Here is a 27,418-nt window from a genome sequence, read left to right as displayed (position 1 = left end):
TAGCCATGATAGTGACCCAAATGACTATAAATGAATATCAAACATGAAACAGCCAAAAGGAGCACGGTAATGTGAGGTTGATACCTGCAGGTACCATTTGTAAGACTACATATGAGAAAATGATCTGCTAATGCTTCCTCAGGTACTTAGCACAAGAACTGTTCAGGAGAAATGAGTCTGAGAGAAGCTCCAACAGGGACAAGAGAAAATGAACTCAAAGAGAAATGAAAACCAAACATCCATCACCAATAGTTAAATGATCAGTAGAAAACAAATTCATATGTCTGCCTTTTAATACTGCACTAAGCCGAAAACCCAACGTCAATGACTTTTTTTTCACATTTTTGCTCTTCGGCTTGAAAAAGAAAACCAATGGCATAGAGAAGACTTCTATAAAACCACGGACCACGCTCACGATACTATTACAAAACATAATGAGCAGTTAAACTACCGACTCAATGTTTCCTTTGGAGAAACTGGTGTCATCACTCCCTTTAAATATTGCACAACATGTGGACTTTTCTGTCTAAACTCCACCCCGTTTGCTGTCAAAGAAAGTGTCAAATAAACAATCTCTGACTTTACAGAGTTGCTTAACAACTTTCTTACAAAAGTCTTAAAGTCTTACCACAACCTAGGACATGTGGTGACATGTCACTATGGGCTAATACTGTTGGTGTTTCTATTCTTGTATTAACAGCCACCTAACAATGAATTTAAAAACTATTGTATAGACAAATATTATGAAATATCAACATTGAGTACTCTTCGTTAATACTTAACCATCCAGCTCGTAAAGTGGTGTTAGTGTAATTAATATATGCTACTTACGATCCAAGCCATTGATGTACTTCATGGCTATCTCACAATGTCCCCACACAGCACTGACGACAGGATACAGCTTCTTGCCCTTCAGTCCTCTAAATGCAACTCCTAGATACTGTCCATCCACCATGAAGCTCAGCGTCCCTTCGTCCATGTCCAGAATCACTAGCAGAGAGTCCGGCAGTGTGAACGACTCCTCCGGCTCCAGGAAACAGGGGTACGTGGGCAGTGTGCTGTGAGCCCTGTTCTTGCTGTTGTGGTAGAGCCTGTTGCGTCCCAGATCCCAGCCCCAGGACTCACAGTCTGACCCCACCAGCGCCGTGTAGCCAACCGAATGTAAAGCAGCATCGGAGGTTGCCACCCCAACCACGGCGTGGGTGCCACGCTGCCGGGATGGCCAGTGGATCTTCCACACGTGGAGACCCCTTGTGTATCCGACCCGCCCCCGGATGCAGTCCGTGCTCTGAGCGACCGGGTGGCGGTGAAATGTCAGTTTATCATCGTCTTTGATGAAGATGTTGAGCGAGCGGTCGTCGGGGTTCCACGCGTGATGGAGCTGGGTCTCCAGTCCGGCACATGGCATGTCCAACAGGAGATCCAGCCTTTGAGGTTTGGAGAAATCTGGGCCCCTCAGTTCTGGGTGCTGCCGGCGGTGCGCAGAAGGCCGGTAGGACGGGGAGCCGCCGCTTTCCCCACGACTGTCGACCGATTTGATGCCGCTAGAGATCTTCTGCCCCATGGCTGCGTATAAAGGTTGACAGAAGGAGGGGAAGCAAGGAGGGGAGGAGGAGGGGGGGTGGTGTTTGTGCAGATGGGTGCTGCGCTACGTAGAACTTGACGTTACCTCATCAATGCGGTGGAGCGGAGGTGAGAGTTTCTAACTGGAGAGTGGAGGAGGGAGACTAAGGAGGAGGTGATGAATGAAAGACGTATGCGATCTGGTTTCATGCCACAAATGTCTTCAGAAAGACAGAGCTGCTGCCACTCCTGTTGAGAGAAGGACAAGAGAAAGAACTATTAAAAAAAACAATTAACCACTGCTAGTTTTAGCAAACTAGTCTAAGCAATGAAAAAGAACAAAGACTAACAAGAAAGATGATGATTGAAAGTGAAATGCAAGAAGAGAAACTCAAAGAGAATTACACTGTGTTGGCAACACTCCCTGTTTCACAGATTTGGTGTGGCTTTATTTTACTAGGAATAAACAATGAACAGGATGAACAAGCATATACACTGGAGCACATACACAGATTTCCTCTGACTCATCTGGCACCCTCTTCACAAAGTCATATGGCAATACCAAAATGCATGCAAACATTCCCCAGTTGTGCAACATTACCCAGATTTGAACCTGGCATGCTCTCATTTAGGTAATGTAATTTTAATGAGTACTGCCTGAGTCTGCAAAAATATCGGCTCAACGGGAGGATAACAAAAACACCAGGTAATAATTTATCTCCGTTCCTTAGTGAAATAAAGTTGAAAAAGTCAGCTTGACTTACACTTACCCTCACACTTTATAGATGAATGGTATAGTATATGATACACATGGTAATATGCAACAGTAGCAGGCATCTACATGTCTGTGTACATGATGAACCCAAATCCTAGTGAGCAATAACCATGGCTGATATTGTGGTTTCATTTTTATGTTATTTCCATTTTTATGTCATTTTCGGTATAAAGTGTTCGTTTCCAGTGTGGGAGAGACAGTTTCAGTTTAGTTTTTATTCAGTTTCAGTTTAGTTCACTTTTGAGTTTTGGTTTCTTTGGGGTAAATCATAAGTTTATGATCTGTTGTTTGAAAGAACAGATCATAAACTCATAAATGCATGTTCAAATTAATGATAGTTTACATATACGTAAAGATATAACAAATATACAAATTGTACCTTGATTTTTCGACTTCATAGTTGGTTTTATGAGTACAAAAATATAGTTGGATTTAATTTGTTCATAGTCCAATATGCACTGTTATTTTAGTTAACAATCATTCGTCTTGAACAACATATTTATACGCATGCACGCACGCACGCACGCACGCACACACGCACACACACACACACACACACAGCTCTGTGGTAACTGACGCAGTGATCTCTTACAGGAACAGCAGCTGGTGCTTCCTGTTCACAGGAAAAGAGTCAGTCACACCGGGGGCAGACAGGGAAGTAGATGATACGACTCTCTACGTGCCTCATGTATCTGCTGCTTGTCTTTACCTCAAGCACCACAAGCACCCAGTAATTCTTATGTGTACGCTGAACTGACGCAGCTTCTGGTAAGAGTGTCTTCCACCTCGATAGGAGGTGATGCACAGCTTACTGAAGTGTCAACACTGCACACTGCCTACAGATAGATTCAAAAAAGAAGGTTAAGCCTTGTTATACTGTTGACAATACAGTAGTATGTGAAATTTTGGTTAATGCTTTGTCTGTGTATCTACTTTAATGTCTCAATGTATACATGAACCAGTCACTGAAACCTGGAAAGCCAATAATAGTGAGCTGAAAATACATTACAAGTGCATTAAAGTTAATGGCAATTTGTACAGTGTTTTTATTTTTAAACAAAGAATGATGACACCAGCACACATATTTCCACCAAACCAGTGGGCCACCACACCACAGACTGAGGTCATGGTGTAATTCTGTGTGAAATGTCTATTCCCACACACACACACACACACACACACACACACACACACACACACACACACACACACCACACACATATATACACACACACACACACACACACACACACACACACACCTTTGTCTCATTTTGGCCGTTCGCATTTTCCCATTCTCTGTCTCTTTTTCTGTCTCTCGCTGTGAATGAGGTCATGGCAGCTGGCAGCCAATGTGTGCACCTCTCAGTTCACTGCTCAGCATGAGAAGGTTCAATGCTCGGACACACACACGGACACACACACACGGCTGCCTCAGTATGTGTCATCACGGCTGGCAGGTGGACACTGCATGGAAGATTCCAGAGTCATAACTGCCAAACTTCAGCCAAAGAAAACACTATTTAACACAGCACAAGCTCTCAGTGTGTGTGTGTGTGTGTGTGTGTGTGTGTGTGTGTGTGTGTGTGTGTGTCTCAGCTGGCCGAGTCTGGCATGTGGATGACAATCTGGCATTTTGGGCTGTCTTCATGGAGGCACTTGACCTGTGACCCCATGTCGTCACGGTCACCGTTGCGTAGTAACCTCTCATGAGGCTGGTGGTGGGCTGGCGTAGCGTCTGCTGCTGCGAATAGCGGCAACATGTTTCAGCCATCTGTTGTTTACTTTCCCTCCATCTCTCTCCATCTCTCTCCATCTCTCTCTGCTTCTGCAGCCAACTCATTTAGGACCGACCACACTCTCCTTCCCTCCCTTCATCTGTACTTTCAGCTGGTTTAGACAGAAGATCACATGGTGCCAAACGTGTGCAAAAGGCAGGTGGTGCTATGGTTTAGGGCTGCAACTAAAGATTATTTGAATCATCTATAAATTTGGACTACAAAATGTCAGAAAATAGTGAAAAATCACAATTTCCAAAGGTGCCCTCTTCAAAACTATTCCTTTGTCCAACAACAGTTTAAAATCAAAAGATATTGAGCTTACTATCGCCCTATGAGATGAAGAAAAGCAGAACCAAGCAGCCCAACTTTTATAAGTTTTTATTTATAAAAATAGTTGTCAACTAATTGATTAATCGACTTTGAAACTATTGTTTCAGCACAATTATTGCTTTGTAAATATCAAATAGCACAGATGGATTCTACCGGGGCTAGATGTTACGGCAGATATTAGCAGGAATCTGGAAGAATTAGAGATAGGAAGGATAAGGAGAGAGACTGGGAGCAAAGAAAACTTGGCAAGATAAAAATAAGAAAAAAATGGAATTGAGAAAGTTCAGCAAATATTGTGAATGTGAGAATGAAAAGAACAACGTTACATTAAAGTAAGAACTATTGTAAAAGCCTTGTCTAAAAAAAGAAAAGGATAAGAAAGAGAGGACAAACAGCAGTGTGCACCTGGAGTGTGGGCAAGTTTCATCTGGCTTCTCCTGCTGTCCTACTAACAAGCTCCAGTCACTAAAAAACATGTGTGGGCGGCGTGCGTGCGTGTGTGTGTGTGTGTGTGTGTGTGTGTGTGTGTGTGTGCCTCAGACTGTGTTTCATTTACTGTCCAACAAGACAGACAGGCTTTGAAGTAACACACACACACACACACACCAGCTCACACACAGAGACAGAAAACTGCTGAGGAACCTCTCACTCATATACGGCACCACCCTCAGAGAACAGACCCGATATGTCTGTGGACTTTTCCAATCCCGTGTATGTGTGTTACCAAATCCTTTCAAACTCTCCAGAGAATCCAAAACAACCAGGCTTGGGGAGTAACGTAATACATGGAACTGCGTTACAGAATTCGGACACAAAAAAGGTAACTGTATTCTATTAAAGTTACAGAAAAAAGACATAATTAGGAGGATTATTAGCAGATTATTGCCAATTCATTATCATGGCCTCTAACTTTAGTGAAAAAATGCTTTCACTGGGTGGACATTTCGCCATTATTTTGTAAATAAAGCAGAAAGGAGGAACATCACAGTACATTGCAAGTTATTATGCCCATATTTGGCAATGAGGTAATCCAAAAGTAACGGAAAGTTAAATCAAGTTACTTTAATATTTTGATACTTGGATTAGGTTACTGACTATATTTTTTAAACAGGCAATGAGTAATTGTAACGGAAGGCATTTTTAAAGCTACCCTCCCAACCCTGCTTATATGACTAACAGAAACCAGGTTTTCCAAGTAATGTTGAGTACAGTAGTCTTTACTGTACATGTGTGGCTGTCTCAGACATTGTTTGTGTCTGAGAGAGTCAGTCAGGGACAGCCGCTTTCCCACAAGGCCACACCGGATCAGAATGAATAGCAGGACAGTCATTCAGCCTTCCTGCTTCTGTGTTCATGCATAGATGTCTGGTCTGAGAGCATGTTTGTGTGTCTGTGTGTGTGTCCTTCATCCCAGATCAGCTGGTCCACAAGTTATCATCCCGGCCACCTGCAGACGCTGTGCAGACAATGTTCTAATATGTTGCATGTAAACATGGGAAACATGGTCTTCGTTTAGCAAGAAGATTGATAACACTCTCATACAGTATCTGTATGTTCAATATAAGGCTCCAGCTAGCCTTATAGCTTAGCTTAGCATAAAGACTAGGAAGAGAGGGAACAGTTGGCCTGGCTCTATTCAAAGATGGTATTGATCTTTTCATCTAACTCTTGGCAAGAATAGCGAACAAGTGTATTTTCCCAAAATGTAAAAAAAAACTATTATTTTAAGAGATGTTCACGTGACTTGCCCCCAAGACAGCTTAGACACCAGGGACATTCATTTGGAAAGACAGACCTTGCAATGAAACATTTAATGAACTGCAACTGAAATCATTTAATGTGTGTCTGTTTCTGTCTCATGTTATCACATGAGAAATACAGCAGCTTCCTTCTGAAATATTGAGGTGTCTTTTCCTGGGGGAATGGCAATGAGTCTGCATTACAGTATGTCAGCAGTTTGCAAAATGAACTTTTGGATTCACCTTCCAAGGTTCGGTGAACTCACATTATTTTGGTCGTAGTGCATTCTGATTTAAGTGCAGAATTAGGGAGGAAGTTCATTTTAAAAAGTGCTCGCCCACTGATATGTTGGTCAAGCTTGAAATTCATTGCAGTAGAAAGCCACATTTTGAAGTTTGAGAAAGGCCAAACTCATTTTCTGGGTCTCATTATAACAGATGTATTGTAGTTTTGCTCACCCCTGTGTAATAGTTTTGCTTTTTTTACTCAAAGACTTATTCACAGCTTAATCTTAGACCATATCACTTTTTTACCGCAATTACACAACCGATTTTAAACCACTAAGACCTTATTTGAACCTTAACTGTCATGCTGAAGTATAGTGTTCCTATGACTTCTGAAAAATGAATCAGAAAGTGGTAATTTCTTCCACTTTCCACTCCTGGGGGGGGGGGGGGGGGGCATTTGGGCACCACAGTGTATAAAAACACAACAGAAAAACAGACACACACATATATATCTTCATAGCAACAGCTGTAGCCACCAGATTAAACAAACTACCATCCTCTTTACATTGCTGACATTCATTCCTACTGAGGGAATCCCTGGGTAGCCGAAGATGCCAGAGCTAGACATAAACTGTCCCGTCTGGCTCCTAACAGGATGTCAAAATACAGAGAAACTCCAGACTGGGACTTTAAAACTTATCTTGCAGCTGAAGACAAGAAGTGGCACACTCATATAGACATCTCTGGACTTATTAGGCAGTTGTAGAAGAATATATTAGTCCTCTTTTTATCACTGTCTCGCTTTGTGGGTTTGACTTTTTCCACTTTGTTTCCTCACACATCTCTATTTTCTAGAGCTGGGTACCGAATTCAATACTTTTTAGGCACAGACCGAATTGCCTCTAAAGTATCGAGTATCGAAAAATGCCTTGTCGTTCAATACCTAATTTCAATACCTAAGGAGTAAATCTCATAATCGCCAGTGAGCCAATAAGCATGCAGCATGCTTCTACCCAGATCTAATAATGCTGGTGATTGGCTGTCTAACGTTACACGGCGTAGAGGCAGGCAGGGAAAACTCTACGTTAGGCACAGAGACTGGGTTAACATAGTAGGAGCTGAGAAATAAATACTAAGATTTGTGCTGTGTAATGTATACATGTGTAATGTTGTAATTTCTTTTCATTTTGTAAAATTGGTATCAAAAAAAGTATCGTTTAGGAACCAGTATCGAAGTCACGGTATTTTTGAACGATACCCAGCCCTACTATTTTCACCAACTTCTATCCCATTGTGTTCTCTACTTTTTTCCCTATTCACCTATGCATTTGTCTCTTGCCTGTGTCTCTGTCCAACTGTGCCAGTAAATCCAAGGCAACAAGCAGAGCTGACACCCTCGTCAATTGGTACAAATGATCTCAGGCCTGCCACCAAAATGCCCCAGCGTCTACCATGCGGCAATCAATGCGAGCTCAGCATGCAGGAAAAGCCCAGTCTGCAAAACACTGCTCACAAGCAAATTCACACGTACAAGTACACATGCTTACTGACAGACACAAACCCCCCTCACACAAGGATGAAATTGACTATGCATGTATTGTAAAAAGAAATGACCTTCATACATAAGTTGATGGTTACCTTTAGTGAAATATTCCTGATGCATCACTTTTATGTATCCCCACTCCGGTCAGAAAAGCTGAGTCTCTCCCTTTCTTACTTCCATCACAGTCTGAACTCTCCTCTAAGTAACTCCAGTTACCGTGTCACTAATGAATCATATTCCCTCTCCCACATCTTCCTTCTTGGCTTAAATGAATCTGCTCTTCTCTTGAAATGAAACATTCCCTCCTAAAACTCCCTTGCTCTTTCTCTTAAATACCAAACTTGCATCATTGGTGGCCTAGGAATTGAAACCAAAAGTTGCCAAAAAAAATAAAATGCAGTGTATGTAGACAGACTAAAATACAGAGGATGTCTCACACACACATACACACACACAGACACACAGACACACAGACACACACACACACACACACACACACACACACACACACACACACACACACACACAGCTGCTAAGTTCTTATAGTCCTCTTATGCCTGCTGTGACACCTTAAAATCCATGGTGCCCTAAGGGAAGACCATTAGTGCTACAGTGATTGAGCACTCCTTTACGGACACCTACACAAAACCTATTCATCTCTCTCTCTCACACACACATATGGACACACACACACACACACACACACACACACACACACACACACACACACACACAGAGAAGGCCTTGGCAGTGCCATCCATAAAGCTCTCTCTGGGGTCGCAGTAGATTCAGGTGGCAGATTCACAACCCCAGCAGTAATGAAACTGAATCAAAGTCTGCCTGAATATGACGCACTGATGCTGCCTCGCTCATTTAACATCCGACCTGCCTGCACAAGAGTGTGATGAAACCCGTCACACCCACATGAGTCAAACGCAACCCATGAATTATTTATTTATTTTACGCTGTCGTGATGGAATGACGTGTAAAACAACATTCGAGCCATTTTTTCTGCTGGCTTCACTGTATGGTTTATAACACTAAAGAGAAAGAGACTGAGGAGCTGGGAGTTCTTTATAGAGCTGAAACAATACATTCCTCTATTAATTAGTCAATTGGCAGACAATTAACAATTCTAATAATCAACTAATGGTTTAGGTTATTTATTAAGCCAGTGGTTCCGAAACTTTTTCATGAGAAGGATTCCTGAACTGACACAAATAAGACCACCATTGCCCCCCATTTGATTCGACTTTGTCCTAGGGTCCTCCATCTGATAGAATTTTAGCTTTTAGATGTTTTATTACAAAAGGTATATGAAACCCATGACCAAAATAGCCAAACATTCTGTAATTTGTGTTACTTATGGATAGGGTTGGGCATCGTTTTGATTTTAACAATTTTAACAAAACTTTTGATTCCGGTTCTTATCGATTCCAATTTCAGATTCTTAGAGAGGTGGAGTTGAAACGGGTCACATGCTTATTTCATAGATAAGAGGAAAATCTTATTTTTATTCAATGGTGATTTACAGTTTTACCGGGCTTTTATAACGTCAAAGCCACACAGTGGCTGCAACACAACAAGAGCCTGGAAGAACAGTGGCTGCTATAGAAATCAAAAAAGAAGAAACCTTAGTTAGTTACCTGGGTTAAATTTGGAACCAATGATTGGATTCTAAACCAAATTTTCTGAACGATTCCAATAAACAAACAATTCCATTGGAATCGTAGTTTTTGAAATGATTCCAAGTTGGAACAGGTTCTCGATGCCCAATCCTACTTATGGATGCAATTATAGTGAAAATAAATGATTCCCCTTTTTTGCTGGGGTCCCTTGGGGGCCCAGGACCCCACTTTGAGAACCACTGTATTAAGCAACAAGACTACAAGTCTACAGCCATGCATATCAATTCATTCAATGGTTGTCGAGATATTTTAGCCTGGAGAGTGGTGGACTGACAGACCGACACTTTCATCTCTAGAGGTATGCTGCTAGGATTGCTATAAATACCAAACAGTTGTCGGTTCCAGCTCTCAAATGTGAGGATTTGCTGCTTTTCTCCATTTTATATAATTGTAAACAAAATTAAATCTGGGTTTTGGACTGGTGGGTAAACAAAACAAGCAATTTTAAGGTGTCACTTTAGGCTCCGGAAACACAAGAAGAGCATGTTTTCACTATTTTCTGACATTTCTTGAGACTAAGCAATTCATCAAATAGCCTCATCAAACAATAATCGACAGTTAATGGAAATAATTGCAGCATTAGCTCTATGACACACACACATACACACACACGGACACTTTATGATTGAGGCACTTGTCTGTCTCACCATAGTGTTCTCTGTGCAAAGTGGAACCCCGGGTGCAGTGCCGGGATATTTGACAGGGAAAATTACATCCACACAAGCCTTTACACACACAAACAGCGTCAGCGTGCCACTGACAAACCTCCCCACTGTTCTCACATTGCAACCAGAGAAAAAGAGAAAACAAAGAGAAAACAAAGGGAGGAAACTAAAAACAGTGCCTTGAAAAAGGCGATTATTTAAATAGAGGGACTAACTATAAAAAGCAGGCAGAGGCTGCCGCGGAGGAAGGCTGTACGGATTGGACAGAAATAAAGAGAACATAAACAATGGGAGAGATGGAGAGAGAGAGAGAGAGAGAGAGAGAGAGAGAGAGAGAGAGAGAGAGAGAGAGAGAGAGAGAGAGAGAGAGAGATAGAGAGAGAGAGAGAGAGAGAGAGAGAGAAACTGAGGTCAGCAGCTGACAAAACAAAAGGATAAAGTCAGAAAGCAGGGCTACTATCTCTCTATCCCAGGATGGACCACACAAATACACCCTCCCACCCCAATCCATAGACTAAACACACACTCTGTGAGAAAAGCTACTGCAGAAAGTGTGGACCAAGGCTTCAGATTAGGGGTGTTTGTAACGTATAGACAAACAGTGTGTTTAAAAATAGAAAGCAGGATCTATCCTATTATTGTATGTGAGTGGGGGAAATCCTAGGGTAGCTTATCCCCGAACTCTCTATCTCTCCCAAACAAAAGCACACACACACACACACACACACACACACACACACACACACACACACACACACACACACACACACAGGGGTATCCTAGTTGGCCAGCTGGGGCCTCAAGACCATTAAGAGAATTAAAAGCGACAGGAGATGAGCAAGAAGGGGGAGAGAGAGGGAGGCGGAGTGCATGGTAGCATCCAGAGAAAAGAAAATGTTGAGTGTATCCTCAAAGGTAAAAAGAAACTGCTGATCTTGTTGTTTAATAAAATAATTTAATTAAGAAAAATGAAAATCTGATCACACTTAACAGCTAAATAGTTGTAACCCTCAGACATGCATATAAATAAATAACCACACATACAGCTGTATCGGCTACTCTATTTCTTCCACAAATACACATACACACACACACACACACACACAGACTCCTGAAATAGCAACTATCTCTTTCAGTAAGACATATTTCAGCAATGACACACTACACCTTGTAGACAACACGACAGATCAAGCAGCTTACAGTGTATCTCCAGTGACTCTTCTCATGTCTCGCTGCATGTAGCTGTCCAGTCCATGTTCAAATCCAGCCAAGAGACAGCTAAACTCCTCCAGCCAGCCACCGGCAAAGAAGAGAATCCGACCAGACAGGAGGAAGAAGAGACCAGCAGCCGGCAAGTCTGACTGAGACAGAGAGAGAGAGAGAGAGAGAGAGAGAGAGAGAGAGAGAGAGAGCTGCCCACCTCTCCCTCCTGTTCCCTCCTTGTTCCCTCCCTCTTTCCCTTCCCTGGAGCTTATCTCTCCCGAGGCTATCACTTCTTCCTCACCTCCCCCCCACCAGCCCCACCTTCCCCCGTCACACTTGCGCTCCAACTCTAAAAGAGCGTTTCCAAGGCAGCACCGTCACGACGTTCTCCGCTGACAACTACAGCTCCTAACAGACTTCCAGCCCCACTCCAGTTTCAGTTCCACTTCAGCCTTACCGAGAGAGAGAGGGAGAGAGCGGAGAGAGACAGGAACATGAAGGGCTGAAAGCCGATCCCCTCTGATCTCATCAAGCAAAGTTACCAACAGCAACCACACCAGCAGGCAGCTAAGAGAAACACCCAGTTCACCTCCCTCCTGACTCCCCCCTTCTTACAAAGAGCTCACACCGAGCCAACCAACCAACCAACCCCCCCCTCCCCTCCCCCTCTGCATAACACACATGTTCACATGTCATGTTTACCACAAGTATATATCACAAATATCACTGAAGAATAACACTCTATTAAAGTAAGTCATAGATAACGTGTTTGTTTGCCATAAAATCATCTCTTATCTAAAGAAAAAGTACTCAATCAGTGTGTGTGTTTTTACATGCACAGCAGTAACCGAGGTGTGGTCTTCCTAGGTTAAATGAATAACCGGGTTATGCCAGTTCTCCCAGTATACATGAGCAGGGTAAGAATGGGAAGGATGATGGGAGTACAGTAGGTGGAGATCTGCCAAAAACTGGTCGGAATAAGGCTTTTTCTTCTGGTTCACTTTTGTCAAAATTGCAACAACTTGGAAAGCAAGAGAAAATGTGTCTCCTCATCCGTCCAGAAATGGGTCTTCTTGATATTTGCCATGTCGAAGTCCTCAGTGGGTTCATAGGTTTAAAACGTGCGATGTTGCTGTTGTTTTTGGTGCTGTTGCTTTCAACTGCTCTCTTTTATTTCCAAGTCAAAACCCACTGCAGCTGCGTGGGAAGGGGCAGTTATAACCTACGGAGCATGTGCAGACGCATAACCGAGTTTCCACAGACTGATCTCATGAAGTGGTGTACGTATGACACGCCAATTCGTATGCCATTATTGGCGTGTTATCAAGACGCATACTCGTTTTTTAGCGTGTTTATCAACGCTGTTTGGCCTCCATGTAAGTACATTACCTTGCAATTGCGTGTGAATTGACGCCGTAGCGAGTTGTATGAAAGGGCGAAAATCTGCGTAGGGAGGTTGGTTGGGGTGTAGGATGGGTAAAACACAGGACTTTCACCCAGGAGAGCGGGGATCACGCCCCGCATGTGACGTTTCCTTCGTGTCCCGCGTGTGAGGTTTCCTTTCCATACTTCTTTTCCTAAACCCAACCCCATTCTTCTATTCCTAATCCGAACCGTTTCAACGCCACGTGGCTACGCTGTGACGTTGCAGACTGCCGTCCACTGTATACAGCATAGACATACATGCGGATAGCTCACAATGCGTACAGATAACACGCCACTTGGCTTTAGGAAAGTGGCATGGATGTTTACGCAAAGTCATGATGTCATGTTGCCCAGGTTAAGGTTTATACTGTACATGCACAAATACCCCGGTTGCTAAGAGTTATCTAGGTCTGTTAACGGAGTATGAGAACTCTGATTTTAGCCAGGATAAGAAGTTTACATGGCATTTGAAAAACCAGGTATTGCCTTAACCCGAATATAATTGGGGTTTTAAACTGCATATAAACGCACTAATTAAGACAAATGGTTCTTTCCACAATGTGAGATTATTTTTGTTCAGTTGTCGTTTTTCCTACTTTAAATGTTGTCAATTTACACCCTACATCCACTGCTGTCTGGGAAACGGCTTGCTCTGTTTTGTTTTGCTCTATTGCTCTCTATTCTTTCCTAGTCATCTGCGCATTACTGCATAACTTGGCTCTGAGGTGATGTGATGACTAAGTTCATTTATCAGCCTTTAGTTGTCGGAGCCTTTTCCCGCAGCTACATCAGTCATTCACAAAGTCCAGGAAGTGAAGACAGAGATGGGGGTAGCACATGTACTGTATATGTTCCAAAAAACTCACATAAACACTGCTCACACACTGGACACGTTTTACCTCCAGCTAAAACAAATCACCATCAAATTATCAATTCTCGTGCACTTATGCACATTCATTATTCATTTCTGCATCAACATTAATTATGCCTAGTTATTCTCAGATGAGGCTTGTTGTGTTTGTTGTGTGTGTAGGCCTAGGTGCAGCGCTGTCCCGTACTGAAATCTGGCCTATCTCATTTTATCCTGGTGCCTGGCCTGAGCTATCATCTAACGTTATCAGCGCCAAAACTGAACGTTTAACCACGTGAGGGCTAGCAACTCAGCTGCAACTATCGGCATGCAAGATGAAAAAGTCAAGTGCCTGGAACAATTTTAAATTCTGCGATGAAAAAGCTGTAAGTAAGTAAGTATAAGCTTAACCTTGATAAAGTACGATTGCCAGGCCTTTAAAATTATATGTATATTTTTTCATATGTATAATTGATTTGATGTGATTATCCAATCCATATCGTCTCTCTTTTCCGTAAACGTCACTGCCGTCTGTCTGCAGCAGCAGCACGCACAACAGCTGGCTAACCTGCCTGCCAGGCTGACTGACAGACAGAGGAAGTTAACTAAAATACTTTTCATGTCGGCACCATGGGAAGAAATCAACAGAAGAAATCCTCCCTCACCCGCCTGCAAAAGTCCGTAGACTAGTCTGGATCAACGAAGGCACATTTCTAGGATAAGGCTTGACATCAGGCTTTGCCCCTCTGCTTCCGCTCTCTGTATGTTGCCATTCTCAAAATCCATTTGCTTTGGGAAACAAAAACAACCTAGCTACACGCTAAAAATGGCAAGTTTTGAAGAGAATTTGGATTGTGCAACAAGGCAGTCCTGCTTGGTTCTTTCGGGGAATAATTGTAAAGATTTACAAAGAATATGTTTATGGCATTTCCTCTCTAACTGGGACATTTTGGGACCGATTGGTGGGATTGCTTTGGACGAAGTACACACAGTGATACACTGGTAAGAGCAAATTATGTTTAACCATGTATCTAGATAATTTAAATAGCTCACGTTACTGTATTGTGTGAACAGTTAACTTCATTTAATATTGTATGTGGAGTTTGCTTTCGCGTGGTGCAAATGTTCCATCATAAGAAGTTCCTTCCAGAGACTATTTTGCAGAGCCACTGTCGTTGCAAACAACCCAGAGCGCTTTTTCTCCTACCCCAGAATGTACCCACAGTGTACTACTCCATAGTGCTGTGGAGATAGGTCTGGCAATTCGAGACCATATGTAGACTGACTGACACTTTGAAGCTTTGAATATATTCAAATACTTCCCACCAAAGCTTCAAAGCCCTGAAAGTGTTATTCGGGACAGCCCTAGTGTGTACAAGCATGTGCATACTTAACTTTTTCCATACACATACAGCAGTGAAGATTACAGTGTTTGCAGTCATGCAGGACGGAGGCCCAGCCAGCTCACTTCCTGTATGGACTTCCTTTTCCCAGGCCTGCAGCAACCACCAGGGAACCAAACCCCCCACAGCACCACCTCTCCCACTATATCATTACATCACATGTCTGCAGAGGCATTTAAAAGTAACATGCAGTACGAGAGACAGACAGCTCTCAGACATCTACAATTTACAATAAGAGGAAGCATTTAATTAGGAGCTGGTGAAAACCAACACACACGTACACACACGCATACACACACACACACACACACACACACACACACACACACACACACACGTACACAAATGCACATCACACGTTTAAAGAAATAGTATAACATGTTGGGAAATATGCTTATTTGCTTTCACCGTTTGTATTGATTAAACTAACAAGATATATTGTGTTTACTGGAGAGCTTAAGGGGCGCTGGTAGGCAGACAGTGCCTGGCTAGCTGTTCCCAGTCCTTGTGCTAAGCTAAGCTAACCAGCTGCTGGCTGTAGCCTTAGCGAGCCTTCATACCAAAATCAGCTGTGCGTTGGTGGCGGTCTGTGGGGGCGTGTTGCTTCAGGTAGCGTTGAGATATAATCCAGGAAGTCCTGGATGCACGATCCTGTGTTATTTCACAGGTCGCATTATTTCACGCAGAGCAAAATCCCCAATATGTTGAACTTTTCCTTTAAAGCAGGGTTTCTGCTTTAGTTTCCGGCATCCTGCTGAGCCTAAAATGACTGGGGATTTTTAAGAGGTTTTTTAAACTCAAATGTGTTATATAAGTAGCGAATTCCTATTAGGAAAAACTGTGTGTAGTTTGTGTCCTGAGTATGTGTGTGTGGCGTGAGTATGAAGTTAGCAGTAACGATATAGCTGTGAACTTAGGAGTGCAGTGTGTGTACAGTTTAGGCTACTTGTCGGTGAATAAATGCTACAAGTCCTCAAGACCCAAGTCAGCGTCCTGTGTCTTGCTTGCCACCTGCTGACTAAAGTAGCGACAACTTCGGCCCAGGTTCACTTAAGGCGAACTGACCATTTTAGTGGCAAGTCACTCGTCTGAGTTATGCTAAGGACCACACATAAAGGAAGACACACACACAAAGTGTGTCCACGTCAAAGCCAGTCAATTGGCCTCATTCAAACACAGTTGGAAAAGAGGAAATGTGCGGAGCTGCACAAACACAGACTGGCGGCCATGGATCACCTGAAGCAGACGTATGGGTTAAACGCAATACCTTTGCCCTGCACACACATGGAATTCATAAATGTGCACACACACCAACCTCAACCTCCTAACTGACTCACCGTTATTCTAGACACCAACGATGTAGGTCAATGGTTTTGAATGTAAGGAGTCACTGTAGGCTTAATATAATACACACAGTTAGGGAGGAGGGGGCTTTGAAGCTAGGTTAGAAATCTGGAAAAGACACTGAGGCTCCGTTTCCACTAAAGTCGTTCTGCTGTGAAGCCAAGTTCAGGTTCTATGGTTTGGGGAAATATTGCACTGATGATTTACCCAGTAAAATAAGGATTTGCCCTGTAAAGACCTTCCATAAAACCTGGCAACCCTTTTTAGAACATACTGACACCCTGGCTATTATTAAAGAAATCAACAACAAAATAACTGAGCAGAACTCCCCCTTCCCCCCTGCCCCTTTATTTATATAATTTGTTTTACTTAAGCTCATATCTGAAGTTGATTTCCCTTTACTCATATTTATTTTCTTTCTTTCTTTATGTTTTTCTCCCTGTTCTGGTATGCAGGTGCGTGAATGAGACTCCTAAGTAGGTGGGTGAGAAGAGGGGGCCGACCTCCGAGAGGAAAAGGGACCCAGAACGGGCGGGAGTGGGAGTGGGGTTTGCAATAGATAACCACAGAAGACTGTTAACACTACTGCCAAGTGTGAAAAACTGTTTGTATTTTCAGGCACATGAAATAAATTTCAATTCTTGGTTGTTTATGTAGCCTAATTGCTGTAATCCTATCACTTCTATATATGTAATCCTGTTTGCTGCAGAAATCCCACCATCAATTCTTTCAGAAAAAGGCCAATTAAGTGTTGTTCCTTCCCAGTCCTAAAAGAGGATTGTGGTAGTTTGGATTTGAAATTTCACCAAGAGGCCGGACCTGGCGATGCCTCACTGATAGTAAAGCTTCAAAGACAGTGTGCCCATAGACAGGTTAAATTTAAGAGCTTATGAGGGCTCAGCTTATTATTTTACTGCTGCTTATTTACAGTTTAATTTGCATATAAAGTACAAACACAAACTCAGCCCCCTAATTCTGTTGGATTAGAGGCTTTTCCGGGTTTTAGTTTCGGAAGGCTTTGCTTCAAACCAGTGATCACCAAAAGTGATCACAGCAATAACATTCTGTATGTTAAGTTCCTTTGAGGTTCCCCGATAAATTAACATTGTGTGTTAAAGATACAGTCCTCAATTTATTTTCTTGTTTAAACTAAAAAGAATTTGGTTCATTATAAATCTCAGATCTAACTATGTTTTGAGTCTGATAACTTTGTTGTAGCTTTGTTGTATGCAGAGAAATTCAGAAGGCGGGAGGTTTTCTGTAAGTGTGCAGAAAAACGTCTAGTTTACAGGGGATTTTTGTTTTCTGCAGCGTCAGTGTCCATGTATATCACTATGTGAATTGTCATTACACTCCTGCAAAAAAAAAAAAATGCTAAAACCAATTCCTGTACATTTTTTGTATATTGAACTGTCTAACAAAGGAATTCAAACTCACTTCTATCATCCAGAATAAGAAACCAAATAGAGCTGGCATTAACGTGCATCCTGAGGAATCCCATCACAAGAGGACAGTTCTAAATACGTCAGTTAACACCTGGCAGTAAAATGTATCTCCACGTGCATCTTAAAGGAGAATTCCGGCCGATTTTTACCTGAATCTTGATCGCTATATATCTTCGAGTACTGTCGATAGGAAAAAAAAAACGAGCAAAATAGGTGCTAGCAAACTGGAGTTGCTGCAGCTACATCCAGAGCTCCCAGTTAGCTAAAATGCCAGTTGTCGTATATCTTATAAAGAGTACCTTTGTGCCTCTTAACAGACACAAATGCAATTAAAATGTCTGTGCAACATGAACAGGGCCCTTACGTGACAACAAGATGCGCTTTCAACTCAGACATTGTGAAGAAACCGTTTAAATTCAAAGTTTATACTGTCACCTGTCTCGATCCTGCCGGTAGCTAGCTCGGCCTGCTAGCCAGGCCCGACAGGCATCTTCGCTTCTGCTTTCTCTCCCGTCGGTAAACAGTAGTGTGCAGATCGGAGCGTAGCGTGTGAAGAGTGAAGATCGGAGGTGTTCACAAGGGAAGAAGCTTGCAGTAAGAATAACGTGTGTTGATCTACTGTGGAAAAGAAATGGTTCACGTTTGTTTGTTTACCATTTACTGCAACAACTGAATTCCAACGGGACTTCAGCGCGAGAACACAGCTAGCCTTCAGTAACGCTATTACTGTGCAAGCCACATGCATCATTTGGACCGTTTCCATGTAGTTACATAGTCACTGATATGGTCATAACCACTACAGTGCTCATTGAAGGTGCTATTTTTGAAGGGGAAATAAACGTCAAGTTTTCTTCGCGAAGGCATGACCTGTCCTCTGGAGGACATAGCCAGACCACCGGTGCTCCGTGGATTGTTGTCGGCAGCAGCAGGCGACGAAGGCGGCGACGGGAGAGAAAGCAGAAGCGAGGATGCCGGTCGGGCCTGTTAGCCCGGCTAACTCACCAACGCCGGTAGGTGACAGTACAAACTTTGAATTTAAACGGTTTCTTCACAATGTTTGAGTTGAAAACGCATCTTGCTGTCACGTAAGGGCTCTGTTCATGTTGCACAGACATTTTAATTGCATTTGTGTCTGTTAAGAGGCACAAAGGCAGTCTTTATAAGATGCCCTGACAACTGGCATTTTAGCTAACTGGAAGCTCTGGACGTAGCTGCAGCAACTCCAGTTTGCTAGCACCGGTTTTGGTCGTTTTTTTTCCTATCGACAGTTCTCGGAGATATATAGCGATCAAGATTCAGGTAAAAATCGTCCGGAATTCTCCTTTAAGTGACCCCGTCAGATCTCACTTCCCTGCTCTATTTGCAAATAAACACAGTTACATCATTCAGTTTGCATACAGATAGCCAACATATTTCCCTTAAAAAAAAAATGTTTGTGTTTATGTGTTATTGTTGTGTGTGTCTAAATTTCAGTTGTTACTCTCACATAAAGCATGCATTATTTAGCCTATTACAGAAACATAAAATGACAAATGAAATGAAAAAGTGCTGCCTACAGTCTTTGTCTGTGTGCTGAAGGGCGTACTTTTCTCCACCCGTCAGCGGTATGTGTGTGACATGTTCAGATTTTCGGATACATTTTATGAACGTAATAATAAGGTGATTGTCTACCGGTGGTTTCCGGCGGCCTCTGTGCTGCCGAGAGCTTCAGGCTGCCGGGGGCCAGGTCTGGGCAGAGCACCGTAACAAAAATAACGACACATCACTGACAGTATGATAATACCATCCGAAACGCACGATTCACTCTCAGTGGTTTCTGTGACATGAGAAATACCTTTTTGTAGTTATGGAGTATGTCAGTTCAGAAGTGGTCCTTCATTGTGGCCTAGGATACACTGGCGTACACACTGCTAAAAGAATGTGGCCATATGTGGTCCAGACCAGCTCCGAATGTGGTCTGAGCGATTGGATCTCAATGCGTCATCAATGCGTCTTGGGTGCAGTCACACCAGTACTTAGAGCTATCCACTTGGACTGATGTTAATGCCAGGGCTGAACAGAGAGATACAGTTTGACATTAAAGCTTCAAACGGAGGATTGAGACTGCGGTACATCCCCCATCTTCTCTGCTGGACCCTGCCGTAAATTGCCCCCTGATTTTCTGCCTCAGGGCACATTCACACTTAAGGGACCCCATGGGGTCTGGGGAGAGTTTTTGTGTGTGTGTGTGTGTGTGTGTGTGTGTGTGTGTGAGTTAATCTGGAGGACAATGGGGGCCCTGTCCTCAACCCACACACACAGAATTAGGCTAGGGGGCTCACAGCTGAGCAGCTTAATGACAACAGAAACTGGAAGTGTGTGTGCATGTGCATTTGTGTGTGTGTATGTGTGTGTGTGTGTGTGTGTGTGTGTGTGTGTGTGTGTGTGTGTGTGCGAGCGCACGCTGCCTCCTGCCAACACACGTGTCAAACACAAAGCCATCCAACTGTCCACATGGCCCAAGGGAGAAGGATCGACAGAGAGGAAGGGATAGATAGATGGAAGGAGGGATGGATGGAAGGGGAGAAGAGCAGTACAGAAGAAAGGCAGTGGGATGAACAGGGGTCTTAAATGTGCAGCCTCGGGGTGAAGGGTGAGGACAGTTAGAGGGAGGGAAAAGGGGAGGAGTGTGAAAAAAAAGAAACAGTAGATGGTAGGATTACGGTGTACAGATGGCCGAGAGAAAACGACAGGAGAACGGCCAGTTTGGACGAGGTAATAGAGAAAGATGGATAATGAAGGACACACGGGTGGATTTTGTGATTAAACAATCAGCTGTTGTTTTCACACATGGACTTAAATACACTCAAACATTTATATTTTTGTATTTGTGAGGACCCTAATTATCTATTCTCATCTAAAACTGCTTACAATGTAAAGGAATAGTTGGATAGTACAATGCATATCATGTCATTATATTGAGTTAGGTAAGAAGATCATTTACCATTTGTGTTTTCATTGGAGGTTACTGTATGTGCTGGACTATTTCTTGGCCAGTCTTGTCGTCACCGTAAGGTTGCTAGGCACATCGGAGACTCAAGGAAGTCACTGCACCCGGCCAAGAAATAGTCCCTCCCATAACCCGTCGTAAAACCACAACATGTTCTTTTGACACTTTAAGCTGTTCCTTGTTTCCAGTCTTTAAGCTTTGAAAGGCTAATCATCACCTGACTGTAGATTCATATTTAGCGTACAAACATGTGTGTGATATCGATCTTCTCATCTAACTCTCAGTTAAAAAAGATAAAAATGTTGAACTACTCCTTTACACCTAAATCTTAACTGTAATCGAACATCATCAACCATGAAGTAATAATCTGCAAAATTCTTCTAATTCTTCACTTTAAATGGTTATCGCTTTGATGTTTTCTGCACCTAGTGAAGGTTTCATGGAAAGTTTCCAGTGTAACAAGTAGGGCTGAACGATTTTTGAAAATAATCTAATTGCGATTTTTTTCCCAAATATTGCGATTGCGATTCGATATTCGATTATTTTTTTAAGCTCTTTGTCTTCTGTATTATTCAAGAAAGACAAACAATAAATCATTTTATAGTATGAACAACACACAATTACACATTAGACAGTTAAATAAGTAAAAATATAGTATATATATATATATATATATATATATATACACACACACACACACACACACACACACACACACACACTTTTTTTTTTACAGTGCACAGAGAGGAGCTGCCTCCAGCCCCTCCCCCTCGTGAAGTTGCGTGCTGCCGTGTGCACTTGCTCAGAGAGGCTATCGTTACGTTAGCTAGTTGCTGGCGTTCTTGCCTTGGGATTAACTGTACTAATAAAACCGTTGAAACACCGCGGCCACGCTGCTGTGAAAGCTCCCCGAACGTCATTTATCAGTCTGATTGTTACCCCTTTCAGTGGCAGCTCCTCCACTCATATCTTTATAACAGAGCTAGCTAACTGCTAACCGGAGCTAACCGCTAATCAGAGCTAATCATTGCTAATCATTGCTAACCGAGCCTTGAGTTCTGCGTGTCTGTATCCATTAACTGCATGTATGGACTCGAGCCTGAATAAAACCCTTCATTTTATTAAAATGGCTGTAAAAGTTTTAAACTACAACTCAGAGTTGTTTGAATGACAGAAATCTGCTCAAGGTACGACGTAGCGTTAGCGTGCTAAGTTGATGCTTTCTCTACGGAGTGCAGACTGATTAGCTCTCGCGAGTCATGTGACCAAATCGCAGCCTTTGCGATTAGGAAATCGCATTTTAACATATCGCGATATTATCGCAAATGCAATTAATCGTTCAGCCCTAGTAACAAGAAAAACCAGCCTGTAGTAGATTGTACGTAATCTGCATCACTCTTTATCACCCCCTTTTCATTGTTGAGTTAAAGCTTTTTATCTTGCAACTACAACTCTGGTGTTCCCTCTAGTTTAGTTTTGGCCTGGCCACTTTTACTTTTCAGCACGCTTGACCTTGGGCTAGGCCATAATTCAATATGATAATTTATCGTGATTCAATGGAAACATATCGGGATGAAATCATATATCGAGACAACGTGATATATAATAACATCTGAATTGATAATACCAAGCACATACTAACTCAATTTTCTTAGAAAATCAGTTTTTGAGTGATTTATCACAACAATTGCAGATTTGTTTTAACATCACAGTATTTTCGTGCATGTATGTAAACACAGTCTGTATATAGCTGGAAAAAAAATCTCTGTAATTTCAGTTGAAACTGCTGACCACATGTTTGATGATTATTTATCTAAAATCTCATTGTAAAAAATATTTTGTGAAAGTACCAAGTGTCAGCCCTACAATATCGTTGCAATAGTGATATCGATGTATTTGGTCAAGAATATCGTGATACCTGATTTTCTCCATATCGCCCAGCGCTAGCTTGACCGCAGGGTGAAAAGAGGAGCTGCAGCAATGTGTAGTACAACAAAAATATGGTGTTTTTTGAAGATTAAACTATGTAAGCCTATTCTGATAACCTCTAAATACAATTATGAACCTGAAAATGAGCATAATATGAGCACTTTAATATTGTATGTGGCGTTTTGCAAATCTTCCATCAAAACAAGTTCCTCCCAGAGACTATTTTGCAGAGTCACCGTCGCTGTGTTCAGAGCTTAGAGACATGTAAACAACCCAGAGCGTTTTTTTCTCCTATCCCAGAATGAATGTGTGGTGTAGCCAGAGCTTACTCCATAGCGCTGTAGAGATAGGGATGGCAATGTGAGACTATTTCAATCCTAACCATAAACACATGTTAACCTTAATTTAGCCCATATCAAACCCAAATCTAATACTAAATCTAATATTTACACCAAACCCCAGTCTTCACCCTATAAGAGCCCCTTAAAAGGAGCAATGTCCTAATATCAGAGGGTTGTCCTCATCTTTCTCAGCCGGTGAGGACATTCATAAGATGAGAAGACAAGAACAACCACACTCAAAGAAAGGCTGACTGAAACACACAGGCACTCCACTCCTTTCCCCCCTCACACACACATCAATACAGATGCTGGCCATCTGAGTACAGCAGGTAGGCATTAATTAAGCCTGGCTGCACAATCAATGATGGTTAATGGAGGCAGCAGGAGGGACAGACAGACGGCGATCTGCTGCTTTCATTTCCCCTCTCTCCCTCCATTAAAACACAACCTTTCCATGTCTCGTTTCATTAGAGGAAAGCTCTCTAGGTGAGTCACAGCTTCACTTTGTACAGCACAAATGCAGTTTTCGCTCTCTTTCTAGCTCTTCACTTACACTGTCACTGGGTATCATGTCTGCCCCTTGCTCTCTGTACAATACACCATTCTCTCTTCATAAAGGCCATGTCTTCACTACTGCACACACGTCTGAAAGCCTTGCTTGCACTAGCGCCGCCAGACTGTTGTATTACACAGTCACGGTAAAATTTCTGCCGCCACGGTATCAGAAATAGGGCAGACGCACAACAGGGTTATGTACACCGCGCACCACTGCTCCTTCAGCTGTTTATGAAAAGTCATAAAGTCATAATTACACGACTCTGCAGAGCCGTGTGCTCTACTGAACTCAAGCGAACAGTCATCCGCTCTCTCTCCCCTTAAGGCCCAGACACACAGAGCCGATGGCTAAACGTCGGCAGAAAAGGCAGTTGGACTGATCAGTCTCCCCAAATTGGTCAAAAAAGTGCCTTGGAAAACACCATAGCGACGAGATGTAATACGTCTCCATAACAGCAGGTGGCACAAATCTGTATTGTCGCTCAAAAATGAAAACCGGCAGCTGATTGGATGAACGCGTCACGTGGGTCTTGTTTCTCCGGAAATTCAAAGACAGACTGTCATGGCGGCTTCTTCAGAATACGATCTCATATTGTACTAAAATAGTTCACCGAAACGTGGTTCTGAAAACATTTTAAGCGAGAAATAGGCCGTGCAGTTGCTGAATCTGTCTTCATTTCAGATCGACAAAGTTCAGTTTAAAAGATTTTCGTCAGATTTTGAGAGACTCAAGTCACGCTCATTCCGCTCCCCGTTTCCGGGTTAGAACTCCACCAATCAAATGGGTCATTTGAGTGTGACTGCCGGCAGTGCCCGCCCCGCCGATTATACATATCAAATCGGCCAAAATGAAGGCCGACGGCCCCTCGGACAGACGCCGGCACGGAACACACCGAACAGACTCGAGTCACTGACCTCGCCAGACTATCCAACGGCCGATTATCGACTCTGTATGTCCAGGCCTTTAGGGTGAGCAACTGGAACAGTGACAGGACGTCATCACTCGCAAAGTCACGGCAACCAAATAAACAACAGGGCGAGTATTACTTGTCACTCAATCTTAGGCAAAGTGACAAACAGCGACGAAAGCCGCGACATGAAATCCCCACTCACGCGGGTCCCGTGAAATATGACAGCTACAGTTTCTTGGAAAATAGCATTGTGGATGCTGAATTTGATGAATTTACTGTTTATCAGACCCCAGATGAGACAAGAAGCTAACGTTAGTGAAGTGACGGTCCCTCTGCTTTTGACTCCCTGCTGCAGGAGACGCTGTATTCCTCCGACACGCTGTATTAACGTTACTGTTTAAAAACCGTTTTCCAGGTTAGTGTAGTTTTACCAACATGCATGCGGTGACGTTAAATCAGTACGGTACCATCTATTTGCTGGATGGTTTCAAGGTTAACGGTCGGTAGCTAACATTAGTAGATAAGCCCATACTTTTTGACGTTCACCACCCCCCGCCGCTGCTGAACAAAATTCTATAGGAAACACTGTTACAGTTTGCAGTTCACACTCCTATTTATCTTTTGTAAAACACTTAAAAGTGGATTATGTGATTCTAATCCAATACACGTTTTGTCCATTTCAGCGAATATCTCCAGCAGGTTCACAAGTGGGAAACAAAAGAGGCTTGGACTGAGCACCACAACATTTCAGCAAAACAGCAACAGCTGCGTTGGTGCTCGTGCACAGGACCGGGGAAAAGCCGTAGATGTATAAAGAGAAAGGCAGTGGGAGCGAGAGAGACGGTACAAAAACAGGAGTGCTGACGGGAGAGGGTGTATTTGTTTGGGTGTTTGGTTCAAATGAAGCTCAGCGTAAGTTCATTCAGGAAGACTTCCATGCTTTCATTCTCCTTTCTCTCTTTCCTAATCTGATCAGTTGATTCTGGGCGTTCATTCTTCAGTCAAACCAACCAGAATTTGCCAAGATTTCCATGAGCCAATCACATCATTGCATCCCCGCTTTAAATCTGTTCTCCTCTCTGCCGCTGTCCGTTGTCATTTCAGGCAAATTGAGCAACCCTCCTTCACCCCATTCACCCAAGGGGGTAAGCCTCTCCCCGGAACGCGTAGCTCCTATGGCGCCATTTTGATGCTACCAAGCCATCACCTCCCGTTAGCATCCCATTGACTGCCATTCATTTTGGCGCCAATTTGACAGCGAATAACTTTACATCTGAAGCGTTTAAAGACTCTATTTGTCCATTGTTTAGTTCTAAAGAAACACGACAATGTATAAGAGGCTCCATTACCTTGTATCTCACGTTATGGCTCTGTAGCGTCTTTGAAAATGTTTTTGTAAAAATAGGCTAACGATTGTGTCATAACCACGCGACTCACTGTCGCATAGTAGAGGAATTACTGTATAGTACAGGAGAAGCTCGCAGGCAGTTTCGACTTACATTCGCTGTTTAAGTTGAATTACTAATGTTAACTAGCATTTTAGTTAGCAATATTTAAGCTGTGCCTATGTTATCTCCTTACATATACCTACGCTCTCCGTCTCTGCAAGATTGGGAATGATTGAGATTTCTCTTGGCACAGCTAGAAGACTTACAACTTTCCGACAGGTTGCTCACGTCACATCTACGTCTTCGAGCTCAGTTGGAGGCTGCGCAGTAACGCTCAGACATCACTGGAAAAGTGCTTCTAATATCCTTCACTGGTCTCTGTCCAGAGCAACGGGATCTGTTGGTCCAGTTTATTTACTGTCTATGCGTTCACCTCCAGTCATCATCATTTCCAGCACCCATGGGTCCTCCACCAGAAGCCCCCTCCCATAACATCTATCCAGATCTTCAGGCTTCCTTTACCACCACCAGTGTCTATACTCCATCAGGGGGACATTCCTGCCTTCTCATGGCTTCTCTACCCCTAATATAAAATATACATAGCGATGGAGTCTAATTGCAATTCAACCTTGTGCATCATGCAATGAATAACCTTATTCTAACCTGTCAACAAAGTCTCTCCAGATTGAAATATCAACAATCTTTTCCCAGAATGGCAGACTCCACCTTCATAAAGCCAGTCAATTATACCAAATCTCCACCAAACTATGTCTGAAGGAGTGTTTGCTATTTAAAAGTCTGAATAACAGAGCCTGTCAGCAAGTCAGTTTTCAAAAACACTTCACGTGACAATAAGAGGCCTGAGATCACATGACGATCATGTGTCTGCGTTTTCTTGTTTACAGTCAGCATTTTAAAAAAACATGCAAAAAAAAACTGATGTTTCAATTTGATTTCAGCTGGATTAATGTCCCTCCTTTGCTCTTTTACAGCTGCCTGATGGTTTCTTTCTCAACCCCCTCCCCTCTTCCTCTTCCTCCAGCCCTTCATCTCTACCCTCACCTCCCTCTTTCTGTGCGCCACATCTCCTCTATCTCTGCCCATCCATCCATCAATCCAGCACCTCCCTCTCCACTCCTCCCACTTTTTTTTCCACTGCCAATCTTCTTCCTCTCGTCTCCCCCCTATGCGCCCCTCCCTTCTCCGCCCACCCCTCCCTTTTCTCTAACATCTGCTGGTCTGCGTCTGTCACTGCTGACCCCTCGCTGCCACGTGCCGAGTCCTCCTCTCAGAGTCCCACAGAGACCGTAAATCATTAACACAC

General features: G+C 42.9%; 1 protein-coding gene across 5 annotated transcripts in view; it reads right to left on the bottom strand.

The window, feature by feature from the left end:
• The window catches only part of LOC116037304 (SPRY domain-containing SOCS box protein 4-like), a 97,587-nt gene that overhangs the window by 37,855 nt on the left and 32,314 nt on the right, over positions 1-27,418 (bottom strand). For 3 of the 5 annotated variants that reach the window (XM_031281159.2, XM_031281158.2, XM_031281160.2), the window contains one exon: positions 832-1,812. In XM_031281159.2, the coding sequence (XP_031137019.1) occupies positions 832-1,564 (733 nt within the window). In that variant the 5' untranslated portion in view covers positions 1,565-1,812. Of the gene's footprint in view, positions 1-831; positions 1,813-11,511; positions 11,777-11,971; positions 12,057-27,418 lie in introns of those variants that run through there. The other 2 variants (XM_036005776.1, XM_031281157.2) reach the window with 2 other exon arrangements.

This window comes from Sander lucioperca, chromosome 9, assembly GCF_008315115.2.
Source record: "Sander lucioperca isolate FBNREF2018 chromosome 9, SLUC_FBN_1.2, whole genome shotgun sequence".
Classification (NCBI taxonomy): Eukaryota; Metazoa; Chordata; class Actinopteri; order Perciformes; family Percidae; genus Sander; species Sander lucioperca.
This window is presented reverse-complemented; position numbering and strand designations above follow the sequence as displayed.